Source organism: Antedon bifida, chromosome 7 (assembly GCF_963402885.1).
Source record: "Antedon bifida chromosome 7, ecAntBifi1.1, whole genome shotgun sequence".
Lineage (NCBI taxonomy): Eukaryota > Metazoa > Echinodermata > Crinoidea > Comatulida > Antedonidae > Antedon > Antedon bifida.
Genome location: NC_136232.1, coordinates 15,123,587 through 15,138,392, shown reverse-complemented (window position 1 = coordinate 15,138,392; position 14,806 = coordinate 15,123,587). Strand labels below are relative to the sequence as shown.

At 32.8% G+C, this 14,806-nt stretch overlaps 1 protein-coding gene across 1 annotated transcript in view; it reads right to left on the bottom strand.

Annotated features, from left to right (window-relative positions):
• LOC144849186 (translocation protein SEC63 homolog) overlaps positions 1 to 14,806 on the bottom strand; it is a 41,583-nt gene that overhangs the window by 25,791 nt on the left and 986 nt on the right. Inside the window, exons 2-11 of the mRNA XM_078706220.1 lie at positions 12,895 to 12,997; positions 11,808 to 11,922; positions 8,349 to 8,464; positions 5,524 to 5,644; positions 4,859 to 4,909; positions 4,303 to 4,411; positions 3,133 to 3,227; positions 2,317 to 2,449; positions 592 to 684; positions 82 to 227 (exon numbers count right to left, since the gene is read on the bottom strand). Of these exons, the coding sequence (XP_078562346.1) occupies positions 82 to 227; positions 592 to 684; positions 2,317 to 2,449; positions 3,133 to 3,227; positions 4,303 to 4,411; positions 4,859 to 4,909; positions 5,524 to 5,644; positions 8,349 to 8,464; positions 11,808 to 11,922; positions 12,895 to 12,997 (1,082 nt within the window). The remainder of the gene's footprint in view (positions 1 to 81; positions 228 to 591; positions 685 to 2,316; positions 2,450 to 3,132; positions 3,228 to 4,302; positions 4,412 to 4,858; positions 4,910 to 5,523; positions 5,645 to 8,348; positions 8,465 to 11,807; positions 11,923 to 12,894; positions 12,998 to 14,806) is intronic.

Genomic DNA, 14,806 nt, shown 5'->3' with positions numbered 1-14,806 from the left:
TTTGTCATCCATATGAGTTTTGGTCTGCAAAACAGATCTTTTGACTTTTCACCCAAATGAACTAATCAATTGACATCTTACCTTTTTATTGATACAATGAATAACAGTCTTCTCATTGAAGTGTGGTAATTGGTATAACGGTGACTTCTTTTCCAAGCATGCTTGTACAATCAGTGCACACAATTTCATCATATTCTCTATAGATTCAAGTTTAGGCTCATGTTTTACTGTAAGAAAAAATGAATATGACCTCTTCAAAAAAATTCCTGTTTTTTAAGTCCAAAACTTGAAAGAAATCCCCTAAATTTTTATTATTTTTTATAAAATTTTATTTTATATCTAAATCATGGGTCATTAAACAGGAAAGCTGAATCGCTCATCACATTCAAACAACTTTTCAAATCCCACCTTTTTAATTTTCACTTTCATCATTAATCTTTTGCTCGTTTTAATAACATTTATTTTGATTTTTCAGCACTCAGAGGCTCCCTGCATTTTGTACTATATTAAATTGAACATTATTATTAAATATTATTACTATTATTATTAAATAAAAACTGTAAATATATATATTTATAAATGTTATCATACCTCTCCCAATATGTTTGTATATTACAATTTGTCCGGCTGTGCTAACCATTTCATGAATCAACATTGGACATTTGCGCACAATGTAGTCTTTATCTGAGGAATGAAAAACATTTTGTGGCTAGTTACATGTGTGCAGTTTATGTGTAATCTATATATTTAAAAGGCAAAAGTTTGTCCTCTGCACGCCGTGGTACAACCTATGATTGGTGTGAATTTTGCACTCAACATACGGAAATGGTCATGGTCTATATAAAAGTTTGTAAACCAAATATTTATTAAATTATGACTTATTAAATATTTAAAAAATTCCCTCTGAATCAAAAGGCTATGAAATGTGGAGAAAACGGCATCATTATCGTTCAGAGAGGCGAGTCGATAGGGTAGGCATAATTTTTAATGGTTGTGGATTACTTCAGTTCATTTTCATTTGTAATAATAAACATTTATAGGATGATTTATGCAGGCTATATAACTATATATTAAATTTGATTTCGTTTATTTGTTTTCTTTCATTCTCAGCGTGCAAAATCGTACCCTGGCTATGTCACCTGTATTGTAACAATGGGAATGCAAATTATTCGTTTAAGTAATGCGATCATTTACTATAACCTTTTTGCTACTTTTTTTATTCTAGGCATACTCTAGCCCTGAGCATCTCTACACAATTCCATGTTATACCTGCGGTTTGAACATAGTATTCTTCATTATTCTACTAATCCGCCGAATAATTACTAGCTTTTCATTGGATCTTAATTATAATTACGGCTACCTTTTGACGCCTATCATAATTTGTTTACTCTGGATTTCTTAATTTGTAATCAAAAGTATGCAATGCATTTGCAATCAAAGTTCATCAAAAAGAATTAGAAATTAATTTGGTGTATTTCGAAAATTTTATTGCGCGTAACCTGTGTAATTTTGTGTGTAGCACGCCATTTTTATGCCAAAAGTTGCTCCATTTTATGAATACACTTTCGTTAAGTTTCATTGAAAAATACATTTTTGTTAAGAATTTATGAGCAACCATAAAATCGCGCGTAACTTACGCTGTGCGACTTTAACATCATAATAACAAAGTTTCCTGCACATCTACAGTTTAAAGTCACGTTCAAGATCCTGACAATAACAATAAAAAATAATGTTAATTAATTTATTATATTACATAGCCTATGTAAATACGTGAACGTGATTGGTTGAAACTGCATCACATGACTACTGCTGAGAGGATCGTAAATCGTATATTTCGTCGAGTACGATGATATCGACTGAGTAATTTTCGTGTGATTATCCTGTCCCTGTCATTAAACATATAAAATCTAGTAAATTCTGAACTTTCATGTGGCAACACTCGCGTTTGGCGATAAATAAACAAAAGTCATCTACTGAGAAATAGAATTTGAAAACTAGAATCTTTTATCAACATTTTATCTATTTTTCAAGTGACCGCCCTCATCAACGACCACCTCTTGTAACGACCAACTCTCGTAAACGATTAATTCTCATAATTAACCACCTCTTGTAAAGACCATCTCTCGTAAGCAACTGCTTACAATGGTGATCGCTTGGTAGAGGTGGTCACTTTTTGATCAATTTATGGTTGTGGTAATTTACATGGTGAGCAGTTAAGTGATGCTTCACAATTTTAGTAAGGCGATTACTGAGACTGATGCATTTGCACAATGTTAAACCAGGGAAGAGTGAAATTTCTTCCCTGAATAAACTTACCTATTTCAAGTGTACTAGGTGGTAGTAGATAGCGCTTCAAGTGAGCATGTATGAGGGTTCGGGCTTTCACACTGTAAGGCTGACAAAATGGATTCTCCTTGTTCTGTCCAACTTCATTTATGGCTCGCATGACCTGAAAAAAATATCCAATGTACTACATGTACTATGATTACACTTAAAAACATTAAACCTAGGTATACAATGTTTTTTTGGTGATATATAATAATTATTGCTGTATAGCATCTATTCATATTATGGACAGAAAATTGACCTCCTGTCGCACTTCATTGCTTGTCAGTACCATCCAGAAAACATCTCATATACCATACACACTCAGTTTTTCCGCGGACGAAATTACGACAAACACGGGTAATTAGGTAAGGACAGCCCACATTTACTCAAGCATTACGTTATTGAGTAATTCATTTCTTAAAAGCAAAATGTTTGTTTTATCTTTAATCCTTGGAGGGAAATTGTTTATAAACAAAACAAAGGGCAGGGCATTTAATTATTACCGAACAGTAAAACTGGAAATAAAATTTAATTTTGTTAAAGTGACAAACATGGAATGAGTAAACTATACAGTATGTAGAAAAAATATGTTTGCTAAGAATAAGAAAATTTAAAATCGTCATTTTATGATACAATATTTATTAGCATACGATTGCAATGGGGTATTTATATACATAACATCTTACAACTCGTCGAAATATTTGCACAAAGGTGGTTATTTGTACAAATGTGACTTTTTGCACATTTCACAGTTCAACAAGCTTGGATCTGGCCTAAAAAAAATAACAAATGATATGGAAATACCATTGGAACTTCTTCATTGTCACTAGGCCTACCGCAAACTTCTTTATTATGAACTTGATTGAATTCCCGAGATGCACCTAAAATCATCAATGCACCTGCAAATAGATGTTATTATTATCATCAATGGTATTCATGCATCATTACTTGCTTTGTAGTTATCTAGTTATAATAATTAAGGCCCTGTTCATACCGATAGTGTTACAGTATTTTAGCGTATAACGCTAACAAGTTTTGTGTCTTAACAGTGAATTAGTGGAAAATGCTACTGATCACTAATCATTCATTATATCCAATCATAATCTGTCATGCAATGCTATTCTGTGTCAATGTGATGTTCTTCAGAAATACAGACTATTAGGTAAACAATCAAAAAAATAATTTTAGCTACAAACTACCAACTAATTACCATTTCGTTATTTAACAAATGAAACTTCATGTCATGTACACACCTTTCTGGTGACCAATACTGTAGATTCTTTACAAGGTATTGTCTAGATGAGCAATTTCTTTTTTAGACATGTTGGGTTTATTTTCAACCGGTTAATCACAATAAAATTTCTTTTTTCATGGTAGCAGTGCCTATACTTAAATAATAGGATGATGCCCTTGGCTGGCTTTACTGACCCATCACTTGCGTAATTACAACAAAGAGCTTGGGGTAAATGACTTTTTATTACAAATACAAACCATAGGAACAGACATTTGCCTGTACTACATTAAAATAATTGCTGAAGTCATTTAATCCTAATTATAAGGACTGAAAGTACAGTGGAGAGAATGAATTAAATGTGGAAGAGTTCATGAATATGCAACAAGAAATGTCCTAAATGATGCATTTCCATTATAATGATAAACGTTTTTTTTCTCTTTGCTGATTAAAATTTGATATAGTTGATTGATAGTTAATTGATATAGTATTAGCATTAATGTACCCTAATACATTATAACTCCTTCGGTGTGAATAAAGCCAATCCAGCTCTAGATCCGTGTGAATAACCCCTTATTGAGCAAGTTGAAAAAAGGTTATTGGTTGGCAGTAGATACTGTATGCAAAACATCCAATAATAACTTTATCTGCGGTATGCTGTTTCAATGATTTTATTAATACATTTTTTAATTACTTTGAATTATTAGAAGAATAGCATTTTTTTTACAATCTAGAATACATACGATTAAGATTCATAGTTGGTGTTTTATGAATAAAGTAGAAGTAAATTTGAGTTGTCTCTATCAGAACTTTTACAGCACTGTAACGTATAGATTGATACCACCAGGTACCCTGTAAAAATAAAACACCAGAAATAAAACAACAGTATTAAAACAAATGAGTAGACATATACCCCAATAAAGAGAAAAAGATACCAATTAACCTTAAACATGTAATGTGAATGATAAAATTAATTTAGAATAATAATATAAAGCATTCGTAACAGAAGTTTACATGGTTCTTTTAACCTTTATCTCAATAAGCGAGCTGGTAAAAATGCAGACATATATACAGCATTTTGTCAGTATTTCTGAGAATCAAAAAACATTGGAAAGAGAGACGCAGTTGATAGTATAGCTTATTTAGATTTCGATTCATTAACAATTTTAGGAAGGAGGATATACCTTAGAAATTTAGGAAAATCTGCAAAATTTCATTGAAATATAAACATCAGTAATTATTCATAGAATAAGTTAATACATTTTGTTATTCATACTGAAAATAAATTAAAATACTTACAACTGCAATTGGAAGAATTACCATGAAAGCTAAACCATATATGGCAAGAATCTAAAAAAAAAGTTTTAAAATTTGGTTTTTCATCTATTTTATTTTTTGCAAAGGGTATAACTGCAGCTGCACTTATCACATGTGCTGCTATCTCGATATTGATAATGACCCGAGTGACCTAATTGGGATGTAGGAAAATTGCCGAGAATTACCGAACACAGCATTCGGTAATTGGATAAATTCGTCAAAAAAAACACATTTTTTGTATAAATTCGGCGTTTTAATATAGACTAATGGAATTAGCCCCAGCTCAAACGGCGCTAGTATCAGACTTGCGGTTTAGGAGGAGATATAGGAAGTTCAAATTTTGGCTTAGTGCTATTGCAATATAGATATTATAAATTGAGCCAAACAAACACAAAATAACAAATACCAGGAAATACATGATAGAGTTGAAAAAGTGCACTGTATATTTTGCGAGAGTTACACATGTTGATTTTCAAGAGAATGGAATGTCAAAAATGTCTTTGGCACGTCACTCAGGGAGAAGTTTGTGCGAGTGCTGAAACAATGTGCTATTACAGGGCTTTTCAATCCCTCAGGTCTCCCTGATTATCGAGGCGGGGTGACAAAATATTATACTTCCATTTATCTAAAACCAGAACCTAACATACCCACACCGAATTACTTTGGTCAACAATCCAAGCTGGTAGTGCAATGCCAAATGTGGCAGCAGTAGGCCCATCTGGATTTCCATACTTTTGCCAATTAACTTTTGAATCTTCATTGGTCAGCCTAGAAAGAAATTTAGAAACATAACAATTTGTGAATTTTTTAATTTACAATATATCGCATTGCATTGCTATTGTTCACTACTGGTATTCGCGGGCGTATTTGCATATGAAGGTGAAGCATTATATTGAATAGGCTGTGTTAGCGTTGTTTCAGCAGAAGCATTTTTAGTTGTTGTCTAAGTAAGAAATGTTATATATCATATACATGTTATATATCGTATTTCTATAAATTGTGGATTTTTCGCCAATACTGTGAGTAGAAAAGTATACTTTCTAGGTTTTAATAATAATGTATTAATACTATTAATGAATTAGGCCTACTTAGTTAACCCTTTAGCACCTAAAGCGCCCGCAACATCCCTGGCTTTTAAGCATGATGTAGCTCTTGTTCTGTGAAGCCTAGCAACAAAAGAAAAACAGTGACGTAAAGCTTGAAAAATCCCCTTTTAGAATATGACATCATCTTTTGTGGCTTCTGTTTGACTATTAGCGACGTTTCCATTTAAAGTTCACAGGTTGGATCTAGTATTTATGAAAACGCATACTATACTCAGTAATTGAAACAGTAAGGTTAAAGAAGTTTCGTTTGTCTGTAAGATGATGTAATCAACCGGTTTACAGGAGTAATTAACAAGGCCATATACATGGCTGCTGTCGCATGCTCAAGTTAGTGTTTACCGACCAACCGATCAACATAGTGAGCTGTAGAGTTGCGTTGCACGCGGGTAAGCCTGAACGTTCCATAGATGGCACTATACCAAATACGAGATCTCATGGTAACAATTCCAAGTCACATAGACTCACTCATGATTAGGCTGCGTCGCTGAACTAGCGAAAGCTAGAGTAAAAACGTAAGTTTTACAGTTTTATTCCCTTTGGATCATCCAAAAAAAAAAAAATTATTTGAATGTGTATACTTCATAAATAAGACCACTTTTAGAGTATTCTGCTCCTGTTTGGCATGGCACTTTGACTCGCTCAAATTGCAAGACTATTGAAAGAGTATTTCACATTATTTTAGGACCTGACTATCTCAATTATGATAATGCTCTCTCAATTTTTTTCTATTCCCTCACTTAAGAAAAGAAGAGATATTTACACTTGTGTTTGGCAATAGGCTATTGAAATTCATTACAGAGATTTGCTTTCCTTGCTTTCCAAACCTTTTGAGAGTAAATCATTTGCTTGAAATACCTAAATTTAACTCAAACTTAACTAACTCAAAGATACAGTATGTCACCAATACCCACTTTAGTGCAATTTTTAAATAAACATCATATGTAAATTTTATAAGCATTATTCTCACATTGGATTTTAGGTTAGAGTATATAAAATAATTAATTTTATATAAGCTTTAAACAAATAATCAACTATCTTTTTGTGCAATAGGATCTCACAATTTTTCTTTTTTTGTAATACTATTTTTATATGGTTTTTGTTATTGCTCAATATCATTTTATATTTTTAGGGTACATATAATGCTTTTAGCTTTTGTATTATATTTTTATACCGCAATAAATAAATAAATTACTGTAAAGCCCAAAATTTTCGCGACTTTCGCGATTGAACAACGTTCTCGAAAATAAAGGGCACGCGAAAATTCCAACGATGTTGTTTACAGTCGATCAGGCCTAGCTTAGGCTTAGTTAGCCAGGCCTAGCCTAAATATGTAAAAAAAAGAATGATAAACTTCTAATTGTGTAAACATTTCAAACCCTAATTATTATTTATATTGTTTGTTCAGGTGTAATTAAAACATTAAAATAAATTGCAACCAACCGAAAATGCTAGCTATGTCCTACTCAGCCTGCGCTGCCTCGCTCAAAGCAATGATGAAATACCTCCTCACATTGATCGACACGCTTGGCGCTGTGGGAGGATTGATTGCTAAAATAATGTTTGAATTGGAATAAAAAAGCTTACGACATTTCTCAGGTAATTTTTTATGAAGTGTATAGTGTACTTGCTTGACAAATCTTTTTGGTTCAACAAATTACACAAAAAAAACTCAAATCGCAAAATAGTTAACAATGTAAAATCGCGAAAATTTTGGGCTTTACAGTACTTATCCATGGTACAAGTTTTTTTTTAACAACAATTTCGATGAACTTTTTTAGGACGATCAATTAAGTCAAAACCATAATGGATATCAGTTGCTTTCATAACCAAAAAAAACTGCATCCAATATATTATTATTTTATCTATCAAACGAAAAAAAGCACAGCTAGGTACTGTATCTGCCAGTAATCAACCTGCATTAAACATAATGTCTGCATATGCTTGTTAACCATGCGATACAAATTCATGTATAGTAAGATTCTTTATGGACAATAACCACCAGGACCATTATAGACTGTACCATTGTTAGAGTGGTAGGTGTTGGCTTGTTTTTTTTTTATCAATCAATTTCTATGCTCACTTCCTATGTTGATAGGCAAGTAACGTAATATCTTTACTTCGCAATTGCTTGGACTGGCGACGGCAGCGCTGATGTCGTGGTTTACAGACAGTTTTGTGAATGATTTTTTTCCCGCAAATTGACAACTCACATTCATGTCATTTGTATTGTACATGTAGTTTTCACACACAAACACACACACATAAGTAAAGGACAAAGCCAAAGATACCAAACACATGTGTGTACATTATATCCTTATGCATTTTTGTGTTAACTTTTAATAAGACTTGAAACAAAAATGACGTACGCTTCATAAGCTTTGGCGATTCTCATAAATGTGACTTCATCTCCACCTTCTTTATCAGGATGGTGTTGTCTACTCAGAATGCGATACTGTTTTCTTATTTCACTATCAGAAGAATCCTGAAATAACAAAAGTAATGTGAAATAAATGATACATCCTGTTTCTCAATTCTCAGGTGCTTGGATAGCAGATTAATTGTTAGTGTTTTAATTTGATACGTAAATCGTCTTCTTTAACCTCGCACCCTGGGCATTTTAAAAATATAGTTTACATACAGTACAGCTAAAAACTACTGCAACTTTACCCACGTTCCAGTTTTATAGCCACGCATGGTACTTCGTGGATACTCGTGAGGCTTCGTAACCTCAATACAGTATAATAACAGTTTCCTAACAAGTACTACATAAACCTACTTTATATAACACCTAAATAAATTCCTGTTATTTGATTGGACGATTGTGGGTCACATGGCGTGCAATAGTACGCACTATTAAACGATCGTTTAATAGTACTTTTTGAAACATTTTTGTGTACGAAAAAAAAAACGTTTCGCGGATGAAAAAAAATTTAGTACACAAATTACCCTATGATATGGCTCTGTACTGGGAAATACAACAGCGCCACCTGTCGTCTGGTCTCGGTTTCATTTGTAAACACCACCGCGAGATATGCAACAGCAGCAGATATTTGTGTACGATTTGGACATATATGTACTAATTTCATTCAAAAAGGCATTTAAATTAGCTTTAGATCGTTTTTAGGATTTTGATTAATTAATGGGGACATGCCTACAAGACGTGGAATTGTTGGAAAAACCATAATTAGCCTAGATAAGTTCCAATTGTCTGTCGAAGTTTTGCCTTTCAGCCAAGCTAGTACTAGTAGGCTACTAGGTCTAGCCTAGGCCATGCTCTATTAGGCTAGGCCTAGTCTAGGCGTTTTAGCCTTGCTAGGCCTAAGATTGTTTGGGCGTTTGTTGACATAATTAACACTAAAGTAGGTGTGTTTATAAAATCCATATAAATATAATATTAAATATAATATTAAAAACCAAATGTTACTGTTTTTAATCAATGTGAATGAAATGTAGGCCTTTGGCTAGGGCTACCTTACCTTATTTGATTCAAATGACAAGAATCTATTTAGATGTTATATAAAACAAATAATGAATGTTCTATATTCGTGTAATGGTACAAATAATGGCATTTGGTGAATGATGAAAGGTTAATATCAACTCGGCTGTCGCCTCGTTGATATATAACCTTTCATCATTCACCTCATGCCATTATTTGTACCATTACACTCATAAACATTCATTATTTGTATAATATGAAATGTTGGAATGTTGTTTTTGTAAAACCACTAAACAATCCTACCATGCAAGTAACACAAAATGCTTGCTCCAATACACAACTTCGGCCTACACTGGCCTACTGTAATTGCTACCGAGGTCAATAGTTCATAATTTACCAGAAGTCACATGGATTGTAGGTGGATTCCATTAATAATGAAGTTTTGTATTTAGAAATAAAATGACCTTCTAAACAACAAGTATTACTGTGTATTTTGGACTTAATACCTGTGTAGTTTGAAGTGCTCAAATGTTGCATATCATTTTTTATAATATCCGGCTACTATTGTAAGATTTCCTTTTTTTTTTAGTAATACGATTTCTCAATAACTTTTTTGTCGGCTATCGGTTTCAGTTGGTACTGTATGTAGAAGTTACAGTTCTATGATTATTGTAAATTATTATTATCGACAGCTTCCATTGTTTCGGCGCTTTTATATGGTTACATAATAATAGATAACAAAAGCACATTTGATGTGCTAGGCATTGTGAGGAGGGACGGCAAGCGTGCACAATGAATGTGCTACAGTTATTGTATACATTGCTTTTCAATTTTTTTTAATGTTGCCATGCAACAAGTATAAAAACACACTGACAACTCAACTGGTGTTCATTATCATTTAGTCTTTATTGTTTGAAGGTTTGCATGGCGAAATCAACTGTTGATATAAATTTTGCTTTGTGCATGGTTCTCTTGCGGATGAGCCATTCCATGTTTGCCTCAATTATTTCGTGTCAAAAAGTAGGCCTAAGTAGTGAGCGTGAATTAATTTTAAAACAAACCTGGCCCGTCTCTAATTTCACCTCACTCACGCTTACCTTTAAATTTCCGAAGTTGTTACAATTTCAGCAGTAATGAAGAAGTATTCCCCTGTTCATTGAATGCGTGTTGAACAGATTTGGTATCGTTGGCAAACTAAACCAACTACTATCATCTTACGCGAGCGGAAGGCAGTTGGGGTCAGTTGTCTAATTGGTTACCTATTCTTTCTGGTGGTGTTGTCAGCATTTTTATCAACAATTTTACCACAATTCTTAAATTATCCAACTTTCTCTTATTTGCGGATGAAATTATTATTAATGATTAAATTATATCCTATTATTTCTTCTAACGACGATGCAGTATAGCTTCAGAAGGATTTGGATGGTCTAGTGCAGTGGTCTAATCTTGGGGTATGAAACTCAATGCCTCCAAATGTAAAAACTTGTCACTGACCATTACTCTTAAATCAAAACCCATTTTGTTTAATTATCAAATTAATAATCAGAACTTGGACAAAGTCCAATACCATAAGGATCTTGGAATATTGTTTGATTCCAAACTTTTATTTTCCAAGCATATGGACCAGTAATAGAATGGTTGGCTTCATTTAGAGGCACTGTAGGGGAATTAGCTACCCAAAACCCCTTTTAATTTGTTTAAAACGCTTGTTAGACCTAATTTACAATTATCCTCTTATCTTTAATTCAATTTCTGATAATCATGCCACAAGGTTCCAATGTGTTCAAAATAAGTTTGTTAGGTTTCTTTGTAAACGTTAATAGTCTTGAACCTCATAAGTTTAGGAGAAGTGTGTCTGATTTAACGTTTCTTTACAAGATTGTAAACCGTTTGTTTAGTTGTGACTGCTGTTCTCTTTTCAATTTACATGCTCCTTCTCGTAAAACTAGAGTTAAGTTTATTTATTATTTATGTTCCTTTTAATACAGTAAATGTCTTGAAAAGAGGGTTTCAGACACATTCACCTTCCTTTTATAACTGTTTTAAGTGAGTCCAATGTATTTAATGTTGATGTTTTTTCAATAGTTATTCTTCCTTTAAGACTAGTATATACTTTTTTTAAATAATTGTGCTTAATAGGCTTATTTTTACTATTCAACATATTTTTATTTAAGTTTGCTTCAAGTATTTATTGTATCCGTTTTCTGTTTCATACCTTTAAAAGTGGCAACTTTGTTGGTCTTGATGAAATAAATAAAAATAAAAAAATAGAAAAAAATCGGGGAAAATTTGAAAAAAACTTGCAAATTTCAGGGAATTTGGGACCTCTGCATCAATGTACCCTGTGATGCAAAACAAATTATATGGACTAACTATTAAGATTACTCACCCTATCAAGGCCTAGTATTTCATATGGATCATACTCTTGATGGTCTCGCTCAAGCTGTGATGCTTTGTATGCTAGTAAAATGAAGACACACCATGCCAAAAGAAGTACAATCCACCTGTAAGATGAAATATTTTGCCTATTAAATACAGGAAATCATGGTTATTAATTTTTGGAAATTTAAAGATTGTTTTAAAGATTACTAGAGGGGTTCCTTATCTCCGGTCAATATTTCAAATTTAGCTTTTAAGTACAGTACAGTACAGCAACATACAGTATTTCCATGCAGTATTGCATTGTGCAAGTTAACTGCTCAAACCATTCTAGATATCACAATTTTAATTACATTTATTTTTAAAGTATATTTTTGTTGGTAGCTGGTAATACTAATACTCTAGAAATCTGCACAAATTACTACATGGTAACTGGTTTATATGATCCCAGTATAATGTTGAATTAAGATACAAGCAGTTAATAAAAAAAAAGAATGATTTCCCTCTTATTTCTTTTACATGTTAACTAAATACGAATACTAAATGTCAACGTGGTAAAATGTCATATTAGGTCCAGATTTATTATTTTTAAATAACTTCTATAGTATTGAGTTAAATATTAAACGTGAATAGAAAGTAGTACTATGCCATTATTTTCGTGTTTCTAGGATGTATGGTTTACGAGTTCTGAGGAATTGGACATTACGGCCATACAGCGTTGAAACACCGGTTCTCATCAGATCACCGAAATTAAGAAATGTTGGGCCCAGTTGTATTCTGGATGGGAGATTGTCTGGAACTGTGGCGGGTGCTGTATATACCGAAGTAATAATAATACTAATAAAACAACCAACCAAAGGTGCTCAAGGCGCTTTTGAATGCTTATAGTATGCAATCACCTCAGATTAAATGCACAATAAAATTGCAAATTTAAAATGGAAAAAATTAAGCTTATGACTATGTATAAGCCTGGGCAAAAAGATGAGTTTTTAATAATTTTAAAATCCAAGTGAGTTCATTGGCGAATTGAGATGGGCAGTGTGTTCCAGAGTGATGTGGCAACCATAAGAATTTTAGAATATCATTAAAAAACTTACTTGAATGTAGATAATACAGATTTTTTGGGTGCGACTGCCACTAATGCTTTCTTCTTTCTATTACATTCTTCACACTGGCAAGTATATAGTTTACCTTCATTAACTAGAAAAGAAATCATTTAAATAGGCAAATATCTATATTAATGCATGCTTAATTTCAAGACACATGTCCATTGTTTTAACCATAGTCAATAGAAATTCCCATAAATTGACTATGTGTAAACCAAGTATGTATCTCTCATATATAAATCCAGAAGGCAAATGACTGTGATGGGTATTTGTGGCTGATCTCAATGGAGATACAAAATAAAATAAGTATAAAATGAAATCAAAACGATGAAGTAAAACAACCAGAAAAATTAGCATAGCTTTTGGGCTTTCATCAGTGCAAGTGAGAGTACTAAGTATACACTTTACCAGATTGACCCATAATGAAGGAAATAAAAGAAAGCTTACTACCTCAGCCCCAGACAATGTTGGGAATGTGAACCATTCACCGGAAATTGCTAATTTTCTTAGGGAGGGTAAAAACTGTCACATGACCACAGTCAAGCAAATTCAATGCAGCCCTAGTATTTCCCTTTATAGCACACACGACATCATGTCGTGCCAGTCCACTGAAGGATTTTACATTTAGTATCATGATTTTCGGCTAGTCAAGGAAAGAGTCAAATTAATTCTAATATTTCCTTGATATTAACAAATCACTGTTTTATACGCATTTTCCGCTCAAATAGTGATAACAAATTATCATGCATGACTTCTGCTAAATGCGTGACAAATGTGTGACCATGCATGTGTTTGTTCAAAATGCGTGTTTCTTTAAAAATCAGAATGTCCTGCACAATGCGGTTTATCACTTTTTTTATTCAGGGTTAAATCACCCTTTTACTACTATGTATAAGGTGTGGTACATGATAAAGTTAGTTAACAAATTAATTGTCGAAATACAAGAAAGGTACGAAACGGAACTAGCCTAGCTAGCGCCAATTGGGATGTTTTAGACCACAAGTTGAAGTGGGCCGAATCTTCATCCCAGGACGAATCATTCCGGAATCCTGGCCCAGGTAAGGCCTACTATAACTGAGTATGGTAGAAGCGGCCGCCAGTTTAATATCGTTATTTGTATGGAACACCATGTGCACTTTAATCTTTGATGGCCTACGGCAAATTGAGTTACAGTTAAAGGAGTGTGGTCAAACTAATAAATATAAGCCAAAAATCATGTACTATTGAATCTTTATATTTCTATAATAATTATGTTTGCCTGCCGATAAATCAATGTATATTTTATTTGTATTTTAATATTAATTTACATGCTATCGAATCGAATGCTATCTAATATGTTGGTAGTGAATGGAAAAAATAACGTTGAACTCGCCCAACGTTTCTCGAGCACCCTCCTATCGAATCTATATTCAGTATTGCATTAATAATTTACGTACGGTACTGTCGAATCTCTATATCTCATTTACATACCATCGAATCTTTATACAGTATTGCATTAATAATTTACGTACAGTATTGCCGAATCTTTATATCTCATTTACATAATATCGAATCTTTATACAGTATTGCATTAATAATGTACATACGGTATTGCCGAATCTTTATATCTCATTTACATACTATCGAATCTTTATACAGTATTGCATTAATAATTTACGTACAGTATTGCCGAATCTTTATATCTCATTTACATACTTTTGAATCTTTATACAGTATTCCATTAATAATTTACGTACGGTATTGCCGAATCTTTATATCTCATTTACATACTATCGAATCTTTATACAGTATTCCATTAATAATTTACGTACAGTATTGCCGAATCTTTATATCTCATTTACATACTATCGAATCTTTATACAGTAGGTATTGCATTAATAATTTACGTACGGTATTGCCGAAT